Raw genomic sequence first — 19760 nt, 5'->3', positions numbered from 1 at the left:
TCTTTATATTCAGGTGGAGTCAATTCTTCCTGCGCTATAAAGTTGCAGGGAGAGGCAGGGGCAGCGGCTGTTTTAGTCAGATCTGAGCAAGCCTCCAGTCTCACCATGGTAAGCGCACGCTTTGTACTAGTCTAAGCTTAAAATATAGATTGCATATTTTCCAAGTGTACTGAGCTAAGCGGCTTCCTTGCTCTTTCTGTCTCCTTTTGTGTTAATTGTGAACAGCTTTGCTTAATTGCTGATTACCTTATTGTTTATTGATTCAATCTTTGCTCCTTATAAGGGAAAAGTGAGGGACTTGGTTGGGGAAGTTATTTGAGTGACCTCTTGCTGCTTTTTATGCTGAGTCTGCAGCTCCTGAGGTGGGATCTATAGAGTTGCAAAGTTTCTGTCTCTTTGATACAAGTTTGGCTTTATTTTATTTTAATTTTGTATTTTTTTTTTTTTGGAAATCTGCGTATCTTGATACACAATTTTATGATGGGTGAAAAATGCAAAGCTCAGCACTGCTGGCCCTTTTCCCTGAGTTTAACACTTCAATTCTTTTGCTGCCATAGGGAACTAATGCAACTTCCAGAGACCTTTAGGTTTTTGGTGTCTTTTTTTTCTTTCTTAGGAGTGAGCTGCCATGTTGCCTTTGTCTGCTACAAACCCTTGGGATTAGGTATTAAATTAATATAGTCCCCCTTTCCTTCTAGCTTTTTAATTGAATCTTTGCCCAAAAGAGTTTGCAGCTGTGGAACTGAAGTGGATTGATCTGATTACTAAAAAAACTCCAACCCTGAACAGTGTTGACTGATCCAGTTGAAACTCCGTAAAGAATAACACAACTGTCACTTTATTGTGGATGCAAAAGGAGTAACTCGTTGGGAAATGTGGTGGTGTCCTTTTGCATGTTGCAAATGGAAGAAAAGTTCAAAGTAACTCCCAGCGAGGCAGCTTTTGAACTTATTTTCTCTTTTATCTGCTGACTCCTGGAGTCTGGCTTGGCTATAAAACAGTTAAACATTTACATGGTATTTCCAATGGGAAAATCAGCTGGACAACAATAGGCTGCCTATAGCCAAAGTCTGTAAAATGTAACTCATCTCGATGCAAATGTTGGAGATTTAGGATCTCAAAAAAAAATCCCCCCAAAACAAACAGACAAAAAACCAACTTCCAGCATATTTGAGAGCGGGGGAAACTGCAGAAAAAAAAGCTGCAGACATTAAAAATAAGTATGTGTGTGTGTATATATATATATTTTCTTGGTTCCCATTCCTTATGCTCTGAGCTGAAAATACCAGCGCTCCCTTGGAGCAGGTGCTGGGAGAGGATCGTGAGCCGAGCAGCTGTCCCAGCCGGAGCTGGGATGAAGCGCTTGTGGTGCTGACCCTTGCAAACTGGGGCGAGGAGCTATTGCAACCATCTTGCCGAGAGGGATGGGCAAATGGCAGTTGGCATTTCCCACATAGTGCAAATATCAGCTGGGAGGGGGAGGACTCAAACACAGCCTCTACAGCCAGAAGAAGTGACAATCATGGCCCAGACCTGGATTAAGGGGTGTTTATCCAGCTGTAGGTGGAAGGGTTGATGTCCCTCTGCCATACCAGGATGTTCATCCAGTTGACGTCCACCATAAGGTGGATGACCTGGACTTGGTGGAGTTGCCTGAGGGCTGAGAAACCTCTTGGCAGATCCATGCTTGGAGATTAAGAGGGAACAAGTTGCGTTGCATCCTTCTCCTGATGGTTACTGCCACAAGTCGTTGGTGCCCAGGACTGTCCAGTCTTAACTAAAAGGTGGTGGCTTTTTGGTATCCAACGACAGGATGATGGGTAACAGGCACAGATTGAAGCACAGGAGGGTCCACCTGAATATGAGGAGGAACTTCTTTCCTTTGTGATGCCAGAGCCTGGCCCAGGCTGCTCAGAGAGGTTGTGGAGTCTCCTTCTCTGAGACATTCAAACCCACCTGGACACCTTCCTGTGTGATCTGCTCTGGTGACCCTGCGTTAGCAGGTGGGTTGGACTGGATGATCTCCAGAGGTCCCGTCCAACCCCAGCCATTCTGCAATTCTATGTCTTTCAAGGGACAGAGTCCCTCTGGAAGGATAGTGAAGCCAAGGGGTGTGCACACACAGGGTGTCCTGTCATCCCTGAGACAACTGGGCTGGTGGTGGCACTTATCGTGTGCTACCTGGAGTAGGGGAGCTGGGCTCATCTGTGGAGACCCCCAGCTCTGGGTAGGACTGGGGGTGGTGGTATGAGGTGAAGCCTGAACCAAGCTGCTCATCACTGCTACAGATAATGGGATCTGCCATGCTGCTTGTGATCCCCAGGTGGGATCACCAGCTCCCTTTCATGGTGATGCTTTGAGAAGCAACATTTCTCCATGACAAGTATGGTGGTAATTTGGAGTCTCTGCCTGGGAAATAGGACAAGAGCCTCTGTCATTGCCACGGCAGTGCTTTGATCTTGGGGTGATGGAAACAGCAGAGATGCCAATTACCCAGGGAAGCACACAACCATCAAAAGTCCCCACAGAGTCTCTAGAAAATGCCAGTACCTCCAATACTGGAGGTAGTTAGAGGCTCCTGGAGGGTGACCTGGTTAAATCAGGACTCCGAGCCTCTCCCGGGGTGTCACCCTGCCCTTGTTCTGGCCCCAGGCTACTGCTGCATTCTTGCCGCCCCATTTCCTGCTGTGACTCCCAGCTTGGCTGTGAGCTTCCCAAGCCTGGCTTGACCCTGCTTGGTGTAGAGCTTATTTTAGCTCAAGGAGCCTGGAGCTGTTGTCCCTGATGCTCTATTGCTCTGGGACCTGGGGGACTGACAGCTGCTCCACTCAATGACAGGATCAGTTGAGTACTGAATAGCTGCTTCCTGTCCCAGCATGAAACCCATTGGTAGGGGACATTCAGGCTAGACATAAAGAACAATTTTTCTACAATGAAGGTGGAAAACACTGGCCCAGGTTGGCCAGAGAAGTGGTGGATGCCCCATCCCTGGAGACATCCCAGGCCAGGCTGGACGGGGCTCTGAGCAACCTGAGCTGGTGAAGATGTCCCTGCTCATGGCAGGGGGGGAACTGGGAGAGCTTTGAAGGTCTGTTCCAACCCCAGCTATTCTATGATTCTATTTTATGGTCACTTCCTTCCTTCCTCCTCTCCTGACCTGGGAGAACCCTTCCCGGGGATGCTACGTGTGCGTCTCTGCTGCGTCCAGCTGCCCCGTAGATCACGATTTGATCCTCGCTCCAACTCCCGCTGGTGGGCGGAAGCCGCCTGTTTCCATCATTATACAAACGGCTCAAACAAGAACCACGGGGGCTGGTGCAGAGTCACAGGATGTCTTAAAAAACTAAAAATCACCTTATAACAAGCCGTTTCCCCTTCCAGAGGGAATGCATTTCCATCCACATCGGGCAGGCTGGCGTGCAGATGGGCAATGCCTGCTGGGAGCTCTACTGCCTTGAGCATGGGATCCAGGCGGACGGGACCATTCCTGGTCCCAAGCAGGTGACACCGGTGGAGCCCAAGACTGAACAAGTGGATTCTTCTTTCGAGACCTTCTTCTGTGAAACAGCGTCTGGGAAACACGTCCCCCGGGCGGTCTTCATAGACTTGGAGCCCACTGTCATCGGTAATAGTGGGGTAGTTGGGTGTTGTGGTGTCTTTCCTGACCCTTCTTACTTGGGGCTTGTGATGCTGCTCATGTTGCCCAGCGGCTCCCACTCCTCTGCTCTACTAAAATGTCTCCAGCCATCAGAAGGAGACAGTTTGTATTTGCAAATGAACCTGGAGGGGCAAACCTATTGCTCCACTGACTTGTCTTTAGTTGACCCCTCCTTTTAAGAGACCTGCTGTCTTCAGCAGGATCCTCAGCAGCTGTAAATTGGCATGGCTTAATTAACCTCAGTGTCTCTGAACTCAGTTACACCACTCTATGACCTGATGTGGCACATGTGGTTTTAATGCTCCCTGTGAAGCATCTTTGGGCAGATGGGTGCTACATGTTTCATGGTTCTGGGGAAACCGGTTGTCTTGTTACCACGAGCTTTCTACTTCCCCTTCCAACCCCATCTCCTTTAGTGGTCTCTGGGTCTTTGATTCACTCCTGGCGCTTTGATTTTTAGAGTACATTCCTAGAAAACAAATTCTTTATTTTTGCTCAAGGAACTGGTGGAAATGACTCCAAACCAATCTGCATCCATCTACCTGCTTTTGCCTCCTGGGCTTCTCCTGGGCATTTGATCCTATCTTACCATCCAGGATGTATGACTCATTGTTTCATTTAATGGAAGGAATGTAGACTTATGTTTTGGTTCCACTTAATTTTTAGGCACCTTATCAAGGCACTAAATTGGAAACCTCTTGAGCGAGCCAGTAGAATATGAAGTGTATCCAATATTGAGACTGAGTGGGTTTAAATACCCTCTGGAGGTGTCTCCAACCTGCATGGAGCCTAGAAAAGCTGTTCCTAATGCCTGTCTTCATAAAGTGCCCAAAGCTGGGTGGGAAGCTTCCAGCAGAAATGTCAATACTGAAGACACTCTCTTCTCCTCAGTGTTGTGTAGAGTAGAAGATGGAGGTGGTGCTTCCAGCCACCTTGAGATGTTTCACGAGCAGAAACACAAACTGTGTATGGTAAATGATATTTTATATCATTTGATATGATATCATTTGATATGATATTGGAGATGTAGGTTGTGTCCTAACTCTTTAAGCCAAATGATATTATGATCTCAAGGTGGTTTCTAGGTGAAGATGGAGGAGGTATAGTAGGAGTTTGGCAAATTAGCCTGGACAGGGTTGTTCTTCCCCCTTCCACTATTTCCAGTCTGAACTAATCATACTGTGACCATCTCCTGGTGGATTTGCTGTGTGTTTTACTCTGTCAAACTAACGTCCAGAATCTTTAACTGTGTGCTGCTCTCCACAACTGCTCCTCCTTGTGCAGATGAGATCAGGACTGGGACCTACCATGGGCTCTTCCACCCAGAGCAGCTCATCAGTGGCAAGGAAGATGCTGCCAACAACTATGCCCGTGGCCACTACACCATTGGAAAGGAGATTATAGACACTGTCCTCAGCAGAATTCGAAAAATGGTAAGAAAAAGAGACAGTCTTTTCCTTAAAAAAACACACCATGGACAATAAAATTGAACTTTGGGTTTGGGGTAAAAGTTTTAGAAGAAAGATACCTTTATATGAGGTCAAGGGCTGCTGTGATTAGGTTTGGGGCTCAGTAAAGCAAGGTGCCATCTGAACCTGTATATCTGCTGTAAAAGCAACTGTCATTGCGTGTCATGTAAGTATGAAGTGACACAACACTAGACCAAAGAATCAGAAGAGAAGGACTTTAGACCACAGTGAAGCTGCACCTTGTAATTGTGGCTATTAATTGTAAATGGACAATTGATAACCAGGCTGGGAAGACCAAACTCCACTCTTGATAAGAATGCAGCAGGGTTGCAACAATGTACTTGAATACCCATCAGTGAAATGTTTTTGAGATGTCTCCTGAGGATCTAGGATCCACATGTTGCCTCCCATCCCCTCTTAGGTGCTGGGGGATTGCATTGAGCAATTTGCCAAAAGTTTCCATGATGATGGAACAATATTTCAAGAGTTTCCATCTGACCATGCAGAGCTACCTGTGGTATTTCCATGGAAATGCTGCAGTTGATTAAGATGTGTATCCTGAAGATGCTCAATAGGGTGATTCCAATTCCGCTCTAGGAATTGGATGCACTCTGGCCAGCAAATGCTCTAAGTAGAATTTATTGCTGTTTTATTTGGGATAGCTATTCCAGTCCTTAACAGAGAGAGGTAAATATACATTATTCTACTGCAGGCTGATCAGTGCAGTGGACTCCAAGGGTTCCTGGTCTTCCACAGCTTTGGGGGAGGCACAGGCTCCGGGTTCACCTCCCTCCTCATGGAGCGACTCTCTGTGGAGTACAGCAAGAAGTCCAAGCTGGAGTTCTCTGTGTACCCAGCCCCACAGGTCTCCACGGCGGTGGTGGAGCCATACAACTCCATCCTCACCACCCACACCACCCTGGAGCACTCGGACTGCTCCTTCATGGTGGACAATGAAGCCATCTACGATATCTGCAACCGCAACCTGGACATCGAGCGTCCCACCTACACCAACCTCAACAGGCTGATTGGGCAGATTGTCTCATCGGTCACTGCCTCCTTGAGATTCAATGGTGCTTTGAATGTTGACCTGATTGAATTCCAGACCAACCTGGTGCCCTACCCACGGATACACTTCCCACTCACAACCTATGCACCCATCATCTCAGCAGAGAAAGCCTACCATGAGCAGCTGTCGGTGCCGGAGATCACCAATGCTTGCTTTGAGTTCTCCAACCAGATGGTGAAATGTGACCCTCGCCGGGGCAAGTACATGGCCTGCTGCTTGCTGTACCGGGGTGACGTGGTGCCCAAGGATGTGAACGCGGCCATCGCAGCCATTAAAACACGCCGGTCCATCCAGTTTGTGGACTGGTGTCCCACTGGCTTCAAGGTGGGTATCAACTACCAGCCTCCCACTGTGGTGCCCGGGGGGGACCTGGCCAAGGTGCAGCGGGCTGTCTGCATGCTGAGCAACACCACGGCCATCGCCGAGGCCTGGGCCCGCCTGGACCACAAGTTTGACCTGATGTACGCCAAGCGAGCCTTTGTGCACTGGTATGTGGGGGAAGGAATGGAGGAGGGAGAGTTCTCAGAAGCCAGGGAGGACCTGGCTGCCCTGGAGAAGGATTATGAGGAGGTTGGAAGGGACTCGGCAGATGGAGAGGAAGATGAGGCTGATGACGATGAGTTTTAATGAACTGCAGTCTGTTCTTAACGAAGTCAAACCTCAGATGAAACACAAACCCTCTGTCATCAGGCTAAACTGGTCCCGAGTGCCTGGAGGTGCCAAAGGATTGTCCTGAACCTCAATGCTACTGTTTGACGTATTATACCTTTTTCTGCTTGCATAGTCTACGCGCTCATAGTGTAGCATGGGTGTCTCGAGCTTTATCACACTGCTGTTGATCCATGAGTGAAGTTGAATAAGTGCCTGGCTTAGTGTTGGGGACAAATCCTGCCTGGGCAGAGGATCCTGGTTCCTAGTCCAGGGGAATGTTGCAAGCTGCCTGCTTTGGCTGAAATGTCAAATTCTTGCTCTGGCTTTAACCTTAAAAGCACCTTTTCATTAGAAATATATCTGTACACTTCTATGCAACTGTCTTTTTTTGTATTTGAATAAAGACAATTTTGTTTCTTTTTTTTTTTTTCCTCAGAGTTCTTTTAGGTTTAATTAGGCTGTTTGTGTAGGAAGGTTCCAGCTGCAGGGATGTTGTCGCAGGGAGAACAGCAAATGCTGATAAGGGTGTGCTCTGGGTAGGCTGTAATTATTGCTGTGAGGGAAATGACCTATATCCTGCAGGGACCTGTCTGTCTGGAACTGGATGATGCTCTTTTCACCTCCAAGTGCAGCCCAGAGGAAGCCTGTCTGGAAGAAGGCAGGAAATCCCCGGTTTGACCAGTGCCATAATGGGGAGGGGTGCCTGGGTCAAGTGGACCTTTCTGGTGGGGTTTTGCCACCTCATTACCACAGGTGAAGCTTGTTTGTTGCTTGAGCAGGTCCTGGTTGTTGGGTCAGCGTTGGAGTTCTGGGCTGGGGTCTTACCCAGGAGCTGCTGGAGTTGGTGTGAGTGTGAAACACAAGTTTTGAAATCTGGTCTAGACTTTAGACATGAGGACTGGCTCTACAGGAACTACTGAATGGCATAGAATCACAGAATAGTTTGGGTTGAAAGGGAACTTCCAAGCCCATCCAGTGCCACCCCTGCCATGAGCAGGGACATCTTCAGCAGCTCAGGTTGCTCAGAGCCCCGTCCAGCCTGGCCTGGGATGTCTCCAGGGATGGGGCATCCACCACCTCTCTGGCCAATCTGGGCTGTGTTTCACTACCCTCCTTGAGAAAGAAGTCTTTTAGATGTCCTCTCTTTCAGTTTAAAACCATCACCCCTTGTCCTGTCACAATAGGCCCTGCTCAGAAATCTATGCCCACCTTTATTCTTGGCCCCTCTTAAGTTGAAAAAGGTCACAACAGGGTCTCTCCAGAGCTTCTCTTCTCCAGCTGAACACCCCAGTTCTCTCAGTCTGTCCTCCCAGCAGAGCTGTTCCAGCCTCGGATCATTCCTGTGGCTCCTCTGGCCCCTCTCCAACAGGTCCATGTGTGTCCTGTGCTGAGGACCCAGAGCTGGACCAGCACTGCACGGGGGTCTCCCCAGAGTAGGGCAGAAGGACAGAATCACCTCCCTCCACCTGCTGCCCCCACTCCTTTTGTTGCATCTCAAGCATGCTCTGGTCCCCTGGCCGTGGGTGTGTACCTCTGGCCTGGGGTCTACCTTGGGAATGCCACCAACCTTGCTGGAATGGGTGTGAGTGTGAAACCAGTTCCATGTGCCTGGGGCTGGAGTTTGCCCTGAGGTGAGCCAGGCCCATGTGATGGGGTGACTCAGGAGGACAAACCATGAAATGCCCCTGGTGAGATATGGAGAGGGAGTGTTCTTGAGCCTGTGGGGCAGGGGAAGGGCTGGCTCCATGCTGCCTGGAGTCTTGGGGTGTCCTGCTCATGGCTGTTGTGTTACATTTTGTGTTTGTTCTATGCTACAAACCCACACGAGGGTATGATCCTGGGGATGTTCCCGAAGTAAAGCATGGGGAGGTTCATACAGGGATGGGGAGGTGTTGCTGTTTCCCACACTGGGGAGATGGAGGTGGAAGGAACCCAGAGCTCCTTGTTGGCTGCTGTTAGCCTAAAAAGCTGGGATTCTGACAGAATGGTGGGACAGCAGATGGACCCCTAGGGAGAACCCTACTGGGCTGAAGCCTCCTCTGTGCTCAGCTCTCCACTGTGAGGTTACCTGGGCTAAAATGTTAGACATGTCCCCATTGCTCTTGGAGAGGCTGAACATCAGACTACCATTAGAAGCTGTTTCTTTTGGGGATGATAACCAGCTACTGCTTCATCTGATAGGTCTTCTCCTTCATTTTCAGCTCTGCTGGAGTGATGGAGACCATTGAGATATTCCAAAACTGGTCAGTCCCAAGACCTTGGGGATGAGTGGGTCTCCCCTCATCCACCCTAGGTGGCCACTTTCCACCCCCTGGTTCCTGGGGACAAAATCAACCCAGTTCCTGGCTTTCCAGTTGGTGGTCCCACACCATGTCCCTAGTACTGACAATAACCCTCACAGGGGAACAGTAACTGCTCTATTTGCCAGAAATTAGATTGTTCAGGACCCAGAGATGCTTTTTCAAAGAGCCAAGATGACTTCTGTCTCTGTGCCCCCAGGTAAATGTGCTGGGGTGTTTCCAGGTGTGTTCTTGAGGGCTGTCACCTTTTCCTGGTGACTCCATTCCCCACAGCCAGCTGGGGTTGGAAGCCACTGGTTCAGTCCCATAAACTGTGAGTGACAGCAGCCTGGGATGGACACAGAATGAGCATCACCCCCACGTGGAGCCAGGAATACTGAAGGTGGTCATAAACAAAAGCCCGCTAAACAACAATATATGGAGCAGCTTCCCAGATCATAGAATCACAGAATGGTTTGGGTTGGAAGGGACATTTCGAAGTCATCTAGTCCAAACCCCTGCCATGAGCAGGGACATCTTCACCAGCTCAGGTTGCTCAGAGCCCCGTCCAGCCTGGCCTGGGATGTCTCCAGGGATGGTTCATCCACCACCTCTCTGCCCAACCTGGGCCAGGCTCTCACCACCCTCAGGGCCAACAATTTCTTCTTCATGTCTGGCCTGAATGTTCCCTCCTTTAGTTTAAAACCATCACCCCTTGTCCTATCGCAACAGGCCCTGCTCAAATGTCTGTCCCCATCTTTCTTCTTGTCCCCTTTTAAGTCCAGAAAGGCTGCACTAAGGTCTCCCTGGAGCTTCTGTTCTCCAGCTGAACAGCCCAACTCTCTCAGCCTGTCCTCCCAGCAGAGCTGTTCCAGCCTCGGGTCATTCCTGTGGCTCCTCTGGCCCCTCTCCAGCAGGTCCATGTGTGTCCTGTGCTGAGGACCCAGAGCTGGACCAGAACTGCAGGGGGGTCTCTCCAGAATGGAGCAGAGGGGCAGGATCCCCTCCCTCCACATGTTGCCTGCACTGTTGGGGATGCAGCCCAGGATACAATCGGCCTTCCTGACTGCAAGTACATGTTGCTGGCTCATGTCCCATCTTTCATCCCCCAGCACTCTCAAGTCCTTCTCCACGAGGCTGCTCTCCATCCCTCCATCCCCAGCCTGTATTGACACCAGGGGTTGCCCTGACCCAGGTACCAGCTTGGCCTTGTTGAATCTCAGGAGATCCAAGACCCAGGTTGGGGTTCAAGATCTGCTGTTCTTGGGGGCTGCCTAAACCACTGCTGCATTTCTGATGTAGGTGAAGGAGACCTTTGAGCATTGACATGTGGAGGAGAAGTAGGTTGAGGAGTTTCCTGAAGTCTAGGAAAGACCTGTCTGCCTGGGTAAATGTCCTGGTTTTGACTGGGTTAGGGTAAATTTTCCTCCTAGTAGGTGGTATAATGCTGTGTTTTGGATTTGGAATGAGAATAATGTTGATAACACACAGATGTTTTAGTTGTTGCTGAGTAGCCAAACCAAGTAGCCACTTTTCAACTTCTTCAACCATGCCAGGTGCACAAGAAGCTGGGAGAAGGCACAGCCAGGACAGCTGACCTCAACTGACCAAAGGGCTATTTCATACCATATGATGTCATGCTCAGTATATATTTTGGGTTAAGAAGAAGGGGAGGATGTTGAGAGTGATGATGTTTGTCTACCCAAATAACTGTTACGGGTGGATGAGCCTGGATTTCCTGGAGGTGGTTGAAGTAGCGGATGAATTCATCATTTTGCTTTGCTTCTGTGCATGGCTTTTGCTTTACTTATTAAACTGTCTTTATCTCAACTGATGAGTTTTCTCACTTTTACTCTTCTGATTTGCTCCCCATCCCACTGTGGGGACATGAGCAGGTGGCTGTGTGGGACTGAGTTGCTGACTGGGGTTAAACCATGACAGGGAAGGAATACAAAGAGTCTGGAAGGGATTCAGCAGTGGGAGCAGAAAAATACGTTGGCCAAAGTGATCTTACAGAAGCCATGCGCCCCCAGCTGAGCAAAACGCTCTTTTGGAATGCAATACCAAGACTCTGGGTTTCATCCCTGCAAGAAATGGCAGGAAAGACCGAATTCTCACCTGGCTTTCACAAAACTGCACATCTCACCCCAAACAGCAATGCTGTCTTTCCCAAGTAACGGTGGCCTTGGCTCTGCACATTCTCAGACCCAGGTGTGACTAATGGAGATTTCAGGGCTCCTGTTGGGAGCTGAGAGCCGCTGAGTTATTTCCCATGGAGACGAGACAGTGGAAGAGCCAAGATGGTCGTGGGAAGCTCTTGCAGAGCAAGAAGGCTCCTGCAAATCTCTGTGAGTGTCCGTGTCCCTGGGACACTACTGGTGACAGAGATTGTGCCTTGCTTCATGAGAGGCTTCTGGGTGGGACGGAATCCCCTCAAGCCCATCCAAAATCAAATCATCCCCCTTGTCCCCAGGACGTGTCACCCTGGACCTGCTCTTCTGACACTGCACCATGGTCCCTGAAACTGTCACCTTAACTTTACCCTTTGCTGTACTGCAGAGGGGGAGACTGAGGCAGGTTTAGAATAATAGAATCATTTGGGTTGGAAAAGACCCTCAAGATCATTGAGTCCAACCATTAATCAAACAGTGTCACTAAATCATGTTGCTGAGAACCTAATTTAAGCATCTTTTACATCACTCCAGGGCTGGTGTCTCCAGCACTGCCCTGGGCAGCCTGTTCCAATGCCCCACAACGCTTTGGGAAGAAATTGTTCCCCACATCCAACCTCAACCTCCCCTGGTGCAACTTGAGGCCGTTTCCTCTGCTCCTGGCGCTTGTTCCTGGGGAGCAGAGCCCGACCCCCCTGGCTCCAAGCTCCTTTCAGGCAGTTCAGAGATCAGAAGGTCTCCCCTCAGCTCCTGTTCTGCAGCTGAACCCCCCAGGTCCCTCAGTTCCAGTTTATCCCCTTAGCTGCCCTTTGTCATCTCTTGGAGGGAGATATTTGGACTGGTTTATCCCCTAAACTGTCCTTCCGAGCACAGTGGCCTTGGCCCCGTGGCATCCCAGACACAGGTGGTGGCTGATGGAGATTTCAGTGCTCCTATTTCCATCCAGCTTCCTCAGGAAATCTGGCTCCTCCAACCACTGCCTGTGTCTCAGCCCCTCCAAGCAACCCCCCGGTCTCTCTTGGCAGAGACTGAGAAAGAGGATTAATTTGGGAAGGGTTAGTATGAGCCAGTGCCGGGTGTGGGTGAGAGTCCCCTGTGGGGATGCAGCTGGGGACGGGGGGTTCTGCTCTCCCCATCACTTGCTATTCACTGGTATCTGCTGTCCCAGTCTCAGCTTTGCAGGTGCAAGCACAGCCTGGTGCCAGGAAACACCTTGGGCTCATCCGCTCCCATGGTGTCATTTCGATGCTAATTGCCTTTGTTAAAGGGGAGCAGAAGAAAGACACAGTGTGAGCCCCAGGCATGTGATGTTTTATTTTCCAGGCACTAACATGAGGTCAAGATGCTCCCCTTGTTTGATCTCATACTGGGAAATTACCCCAACCAGGGCTGGTGTAGATCCCCACGGCAGCTGGTGGTGGGGAAAAGCCTGTTCCCAGTCTGGACCAGTGTTTTACTGGAGCTCACTGAGGGGCACAGGGGTAAACCTCTTCAATTCTGTGCTCAAAGCAATGATTTCTCCTTTGGCTCTGAGCAATTTTTTTGGGAAAAAAATGTTCACGGAGAGGGTTGTGAAGCAGTGGAACAGGCTGCCCAGGGAAGTGGTGGAATCACCATCCTGGAGGTGTTTAAAAGGTGTGTAGACGAGGTTCTTAGGGACATGGATTAGTGCTAGGTTTAGGTTATGGTTGGACTCAATGATCTTGAGGGTCTCTTGCATCTGAAACGATTCTATGATTCTAAGTCCCTCTGTCACTCCTTGCTGTGCCCAGGCAGCCCTGTGCATCAGGAAGGCTGAACCTGAGCAATCTGGGGACATCCCTGCCCAAACCCAAAAAGGGACAACAACGTGTCCAGCTGGGTGCTTGTCCAGGTCTGACCTTGCTCTGCCTTCCTTTGCCTGACCAGATGTGAGCAGGTATGCATGCCTCAGTTTCCCCTGGGTGTAAAATGTGGGCAATGCCTATGTTCTGCTGAACAAGAGCTCAATATACCAATGGGGGATGGATGTGTAAGGTGTTGGGCTATAAAGATACATAAAACTATATACTGTATACATAAAGGGCCATATAGACCAAGGCTACAGAAGTTTGCATCAAGGAAATGGGTTGGACTAGAAGATCTCCAGAGGTCCCTTCCAACCCAAACCATTCTGTGATTCTGTGAAGGAAATATCTCACCTGTACACCCTTGGAGCAGAGGCAGGAGAAGGTCATTGCACAGAGATGTTGTGGGCATGCTGGTGTGTTGTCTGCTGGAGATGTGTCTACGAGGAGAAGATGCAGAAGGGCTTGGTGTATTATTTAGTTTTTATTTTTCAGCCTTCAGTTGAATTTTGGGTCCCAGGGGAGCTGTGGATCAACTAGGAACCTTGGCCACCTGATCATGGTCTTATTGGGGATGGATTTGGCTGCGTTGCCTCCTCTGGGTCCCCAATGGGGCAATGAGGAGATGCCTCCAGCTATACCTCTGCAGATGGCTTGTGGGTATACCTACCAAACCTTCAAGTGGAGACCTGTCCCTTCTCAATGTTCTACCTGGATTCTCCCCATGGCCATGCCCTGCATGAACATGACGGAAACTGTTTTTCCCCTCTTGGCAAACATCTCCTGGGGAAGGATGGCCAAATTTCTCTCCACCTCCCACGCCTGCTACATGCAGGGATGGAGGCCAAGAGGTGCAGTTTCATCTTGAAGCTGGGCTGGGAGATGAAGAGAAAGGGAGATTTAGAGGAAGGGATAATAGTCCGAGGTGAAGGGGTGGGATCCTTTTGAGCTGGGGCTCAGTGGGGGATGGAAAAGAGCAGGGTAAACAATCTGTGTATGGGAAGCTGAAACCCCAGGACTGGTACAAAGGTCAGAAAGGTGGACAGGGGTAGACGGGGCAACATGGACAGACCCCATGGGGTCTGGTGGGTCTGGAGCAGCCATGGAAGCACCTGCAGCTCTTGGGCTTCCAAACTCACCTGAGGTCATGGGGTGACCCTGGCCAGGGCCAAACCATGGCCTGGAGATATTTGTAAAGGGCCATGTGGATGGGGAGGTTGATGATGTCCCAGCTGTGACTGCTGATGTTGTTGGTGGTGAAAGAGGTTCTTGCAAGACAACCTTAGAACTTAGAGTCCCCAGGAGGAGAAACTAGGAAACCCCTTTTGAGGTTCCCTAACCAGTGTTGCTTTTTCCTTCCCAATGCGGTGGCAATTGTCTATAGGGACAGTTTGTTCATGGGGACTTGGGAGGGTGTAGGGTCTGGACTGTGGTGGGGACAGGGCCATGAGATTGAACTGGAGGGATGTTTTGGAAATGCTATGGGCCCAGACAGACCTGACCGAGCATTTGTTGGAGGTGATGAGAGAACAAAGCATTGGAAACTCAAGAGATTGTAGCTTTAATTAGGGACCTTCCCAAGGTGACATGTCCCCTTCCCCTGCTGTGGGAAACAAGCCTTTTCCCCACACATGGAAATGTCCAGGAGGAGGGGCGGAGGAGATTAGGAAGGAGAGAAGGAGGAAGAAGAGATTTGAAAGTTAAGTAGCTCTATGGGTCAAAAATATACAACACTGATATCATACATGGCCATCAGTCCCCTCTGGCCAGCAGGCTGGGGCCAGGTGGTGGCCCCACACAACCAGCCCTGCTCCGAGTCCCCCCTGCCCCATGGGGGGTCACTTCCTCCGCCCGATTTGGGCCATGAGGTGCGCATTGGCGGCGGCCTTCGCCCGCAAGTTCTTGGCTTTGGCAATGTTGAAGAGGATGTTCATGATGTTGGTGGGGACATCGAGGGAGAGGGTGACCTTGGTGCGGCGGTCGCTCTTGGCCCGGTTTTGATACGTCTTCCCCTTCACCTGTGCCTGGGAGACATATTTATAATGGCCTTCACCTGGGAATGTCCTTTTCCCCATTTCTTCATCCACCACATCTTCCCCCTCCTCCTCTTCCTCAGACACCTCCTCTGGGGATGGGGAGTCAAAACCGCGCTTGTCCAAGATGGTGTTTTCCTCAGGGTGGCTCTTCCGAGCTTCGGCGAGGGCCGTGTTGAGGCAGCTGAAGATGGAGGCGGCGTTGTAGAGGTGAAGAGCCTGGCTGGTCTGGGTGGCACAGAGGAGGGCGAGAAGGAGCAGCAGCCTGGTGTGGAGCATCGTGGTGACCTGTCCCGTGGAGAGAGTGAGGAGAGGGCAGAGATGGACATGAGCTTCCTGTGGGGCCTGGAGCAGAGCATCATCATCCCGCTGTCTTTTTTCACATAGAATCATTTTGATTGGAAAATCCCCTCAAGATAATGGAGTCCAACCATAACCCACCCCTGGCGCTACCTCATGTCCCTGAGAACTTCATCTCCACGTCTGTTGAACCCCTCCAGGGATGGTGACTCCAGCACTGCCCTGGGCAGCCTGTTCCAATGCCCCACAGCCCTTTGGGGAAGAAATTGTTCCCACATCCAACCTCAACCTCCCCTGGCGCAACTTGAGGCCGTTTCCTCTGCTCCTGGCGCTTGTTCCTGGGGAGCAGAGCCCGACCCCCCTGGCTCCAAGCTCCTTTCAGGCAGTTCAGAGATCAGAAGGTCTCCCCTCAGCTCCTGTTCTCCAGCTGAACCCCCCAGCTCCCTCTTCTGCTCCTCATTTTTGTGTCTGCGAAGGGCGTAAAACCTTGGTATAAGTCTCCTTCTCTGCGAAACTTCCCTGTCTCTGAGTCTTGTCTCCCTGAGAAGTGACACATTTCCCTTTATATCCCTCTGACCACTCAAAAAGGCACCTAAAATGGAAAAAGGGATCTCCTGGTGGGAGTTTTTGCCCATGTGGATATCACACAAGTGTCCCCAGGGCCAGCCCTGAGGGCACACGGCTGCTCCAAGTGCCTGGAGGGATGCTGGCATTCCCAATCTTGGGGCCCCATCTCGTGGCAAACACATCGCACGGCAAGCCCTGGCCAGGGGACAGTCCCCAAGGACATGGGACACTGCCTGGGGCTGGGCTTTCACCACTGGTTTGGGGCTGTGAGCTGCTATTTCCTATGGGGACGGGAGTGTTGGGGGCCAAGGAGGTGGGGGGGAGCCCCTGCGATGATGCTGTGGAGTGGGATGGCTCCCACGAGTCTTCATGGACATTTGTGTCCCTGGGCCACCACGGGGCAAGGGCTGCTGGGTGGGGGGAAATGTCCTCAGACCCGTCCAAAATCAAACCAACCCCCTTGTCCCCACGAATCATCCCGGACCAGCTCTTCTGCCATTTAGACATGGTCCCTGAAGCTGCTGTCACCTTAACTTCCCTGTCCCTTGGAGCAGGAGACCCGGGCAGGTTTATCTCCTTAACCCTGCACTTTCCACCCCTCGGAGGGAAGATTGGGGCAGGTCGTACAGGCAGAATTTGAAGGAGCCACTTGATTTTCACTTCTTTGCCTCACTCACCCCTGCCCAGAACTCCACAGAGCTTCCCAAGGCAACAACTGTCCCCTTAACCCTGCCCTGTGTCCAGATGAAAGAAGAAGGATGTGAAGCAGCTGTGGCATGACCCAGACATCACTGTTACTGTAGGATGGGGTAGAAAAACCCTCCCCAGGCACACAACCCTCATGCAAGAGTGATTCATGACCGGACGCTTCCCTTTCTTCAGCCAAATCAGATCTTGAAACCCTGGGACTTAGTTTTCCCTTGCAAAAGCGCAACAGGACAAACGTTATTCAAACCTCAGCGGCTCCCCCTTTGGAGCTGCGATTTAGCCCCAGAAGCATCATCCCCCTCCAAAAAACCCCTACTGCTTTCATCTCCTGCTAGGAGGATGGGGGAACTTGGGACATGAATTTAGATATGGCCAAATTCATCACCCCTGTCTGCAGCCCCTGCTCTCCTATTTGGTCCTGAGCTGCTGGCTGGAGAATGGAAACGTCTCCAAAAGCTCTTGCAGAGCCGGCACAGCTGCTGGGAGAGAACTGAGCTGGTTCGAGCTGTTGCTGCCCTCTCCAGAGCTGTGGAGCCACATCCACCTCGCCTCTCCCCGACAGCTATTTTACAACTGTCTGAATCAGGTGTTGTGTCCCCATGGCCAGCTCAGGCTTTTTCCCCTTAGCAAAACTCTCTGGAGACCCGAGCCGAGAGAGGGGAAAGGCAGAGCAAGGGGGAAACACGGCAGAAACGCTCCGCGCCCAGCGCCTCGTTTCCTGGTCCTTGGCTGTGGGGAGGATAACCTGGCAAAAGAGCAAAAATCAAGGCAAAGCAGCAAAAAAATGCGGCGTCCGGCTGTGCTGGCAGACAACAAAAGCTGGGTTTTGTGTCATGGTGCGCCAGAAAGTTTTAATGGAGCAGGAAAGAAGCTGGAATAGAGTATTCCTCCTCCAGAAAAAACAGCAAGAAAAGAAGATAAAACACCCGCGGTGGATCTGGGGAACTCGGAGTTAAATCTGTCGCTGCCGGAGGAGGGTGACCCGCAGGTGGGTGCCCTTTGCAGAGGGTGGAAATTGCTGGGATGCCTGTGAGCGATTTACAAGCATTATATTGAGACGGTACTGAGGTGGGATTATTTGTAGGGGCTGAAGATTCACTTCTTGGTTTGAAAAGAGAGAAGTAAATCGTTCTGGCAAGGCAGCTCCGGCAAACTGGGGACAAAGCTATTTGCTGGTTATCACAGGCTCCTCGGCAGCAGAGGCACAGGATAAAGCTCGTTTTTTCCTATCAAAAAGTAAGTCTGGAATAAAATAATACTGTGGATGAGACCTGTAGAGTCTTAAAATTCTTTCTGTGTGATGCCAACCCCGCTTTCCTAATAAATCTCTCCTGTTGATGCTGATTCCCAGGGCTCCAAAATTCAAGCTGACCCAGTGGGGATGGGGCTGTACCCTCCTCTACTCCCCATCCCTTTAACCACAACCATGATTTGTCTTCTCACTTTTCAATTTCCCAAGATTTCCAAACCCTTCTTGTGTTGCCCAGCCTGATCCGACTCAAAAAATTGTTATAATGATAAAAAAAAGGGAATTCTTTGCTTAAAAGGGATGGTGAGGGGAGTCTCTTAACACAATACCTTGAACTGCTTTTCCCTATCCTGCCTTCTTTTTCTTGCAGAGAAACGTGGAACCTGATCTCCCAAAGAAAGCACTGAAATATTTAAAGTTTGTGCAAATGAAGCCGGCTGCTGGTTAATAAATGAAATCCAGGCACTCACCTGGTTGTCCTCGGTGGCTGCGATGGGAAGGGGTTCGCTGCGGTCTCACTCCGAGGAGAGAGGCATCAGGTGCGCTCCCCGAACTTCTGCAGCCTTGCTTTTCTTTTATTGTTATTAAGAGGGCTGCGATATTTTTTTACCTCTCTATGGAAACGCTTTTTCCCCTCCCTCGTGTATGTATAAAAATGAGCGATCACGGGGTTTCGAGTCGTAACTCCAGACGTGGAGCCTTCGTTTGGGCATGATTTCATTAAAATGAATTCAGAGGGAGCTGGCAACGTCACGGGGCTGCGGTGCCTCTCCCCATTCAGAAGGGGAGAAAAAGGGGGGGAAAAAGAGACGTCTGAACCTGACAGCGTGGGGAGAGTCACCCGAAAATAGGGCTGTCACCAACGCTGGGACTTTGCAGGATCACGCAGACACGCTTTCCCCCGCTCCTCCAGGTATCGAGGCACTCGGGGCCAGGATATTTTAAATGCGAAGGTTTTAATGACCCCTAAGGATGCTCGTTGGGGTTTTCAACATCGATTAACAGTGTTATCCCAGTTAACATGTTTCTATTTGAGGAGTGGGGCTGTTGTGGGGCATGGTTTTGCCTCAGGATGGTGCCCATAACTTACCCACAGTAGGGACAGAATTGCCCCACTGACACTGCTTTGGTTTCCCATCTACAGAGGTTCTTTTTCCTCCCATTCAGGCAGAGAATCCCGTGGAAGACTGGAATTTAGGAGAACTTCTTCTAGGATGTGGTAGCACGGTCCCAGGTGCAGAGGGGTGTAAGGATAATGTGTGTATTGAAAACAAACAAACAAAAACCCAAAAAACTCAAGCTCCCCTAAGGCACTGAGATGCAGAATTAACTCAGATTGCCCCAAGACAGCAGGCACGGGGGAAAATCCCTCAGTTTGGGGTCACAGGACCATTCTGGTCCTGGTGTGGTCAGAGAGAGGTCATGACACTGGTTTGCAAACGAAAGTGCTTTGTGCTACAAAGAGGATGGGGATGGAGATCTTGCTGGAAACAGGGGTTGTTTCATGTGCTCCAGGGCTGAGACACCCAAAGGAGTTGGGTCTCTGGTGATGGGTCCCTCCAGTGGCCACCGCAGATTTACGGCTGGGTTGGGAGGAGCTCCTGGTGGCCTCAGGACCCCACTCAGCCCTTCCTGCTTGTTGAATCTCCTCTCTGAAACTTGCTTTGAAATGTCATCACCACCTTCTTCCAGCAAATGGTTGGTGGGGAGCAATTACCCCTGGGAAGGGATAAATCCTACCAAAAGTGGGGAAAAGCCTCTGAGCAACCCCACAAAAGAC

At 50.5% G+C, this 19760-nt stretch overlaps 2 protein-coding genes across 2 annotated transcripts; one reads left to right on the top strand and one right to left on the bottom strand.

Annotated features, from left to right (window-relative positions):
* Window positions 1-7269, top strand: TUBAL3 (tubulin alpha like 3). Its single transcript, XM_065849185.2, has 4 exons — window positions 1-108; window positions 3382-3625; window positions 4943-5091; window positions 5840-7269. The coding sequence occupies exons 1-4, from the start codon at window positions 106-108 to the stop codon at window positions 6821-6823; spliced, it is 1380 nt and encodes a 459-aa protein (XP_065705257.1). The 5' UTR covers window positions 1-105; the 3' UTR covers window positions 6824-7269.
* A 7458-nt stretch (window positions 7270-14727) lies between these two features.
* On the bottom strand, window positions 14728-18534 carry UCN3 (urocortin 3). Its single transcript, XM_065829632.2, has 2 exons — window positions 18451-18534; window positions 14728-15444 (listed from the first exon to the last, which is right to left on the bottom strand). The coding sequence occupies exon 2, from the start codon at window positions 15433-15435 to the stop codon at window positions 14962-14964; it is 474 nt and encodes a 157-aa protein (XP_065685704.1). The 5' UTR covers window positions 15436-15444; window positions 18451-18534; the 3' UTR covers window positions 14728-14961.
* Window positions 18535-19760: the final 1226 nt, after the last annotated feature.

Source organism: Patagioenas fasciata, chromosome 1, assembly GCF_037038585.1.
Source record: "Patagioenas fasciata isolate bPatFas1 chromosome 1, bPatFas1.hap1, whole genome shotgun sequence".
Lineage (NCBI taxonomy): Eukaryota > Metazoa > Chordata > Aves > Columbiformes > Columbidae > Patagioenas > Patagioenas fasciata.
This window is presented reverse-complemented; position numbering and strand designations above follow the sequence as displayed.

What these genes read in the sequence shown, in the direction of transcription:
- UCN3 (XM_065829632.2), bottom strand. Translation starts at nt 15,435, where the DNA reads ATGCTCCACACCAGGCTGCTGCTCCTTCTCGCCCTCCTCTGTGCCACC.
- TUBAL3 (XM_065849185.2), top strand. An exon ending in CTTGGAGCCCACTGTCATCG is followed by an intron (nt 3,626 to 4,942) that starts GTAATAGTGGGG and finishes CTCCTTGTGCAG; the next exon opens with ATGAGATCAGGACTGGGACC. An exon ending in TCAGCAGAATTCGAAAAATG is followed by an intron (nt 5,092 to 5,839) that starts GTAAGAAAAAGA and finishes ATTCTACTGCAG; the next exon opens with GCTGATCAGTGCAGTGGACT.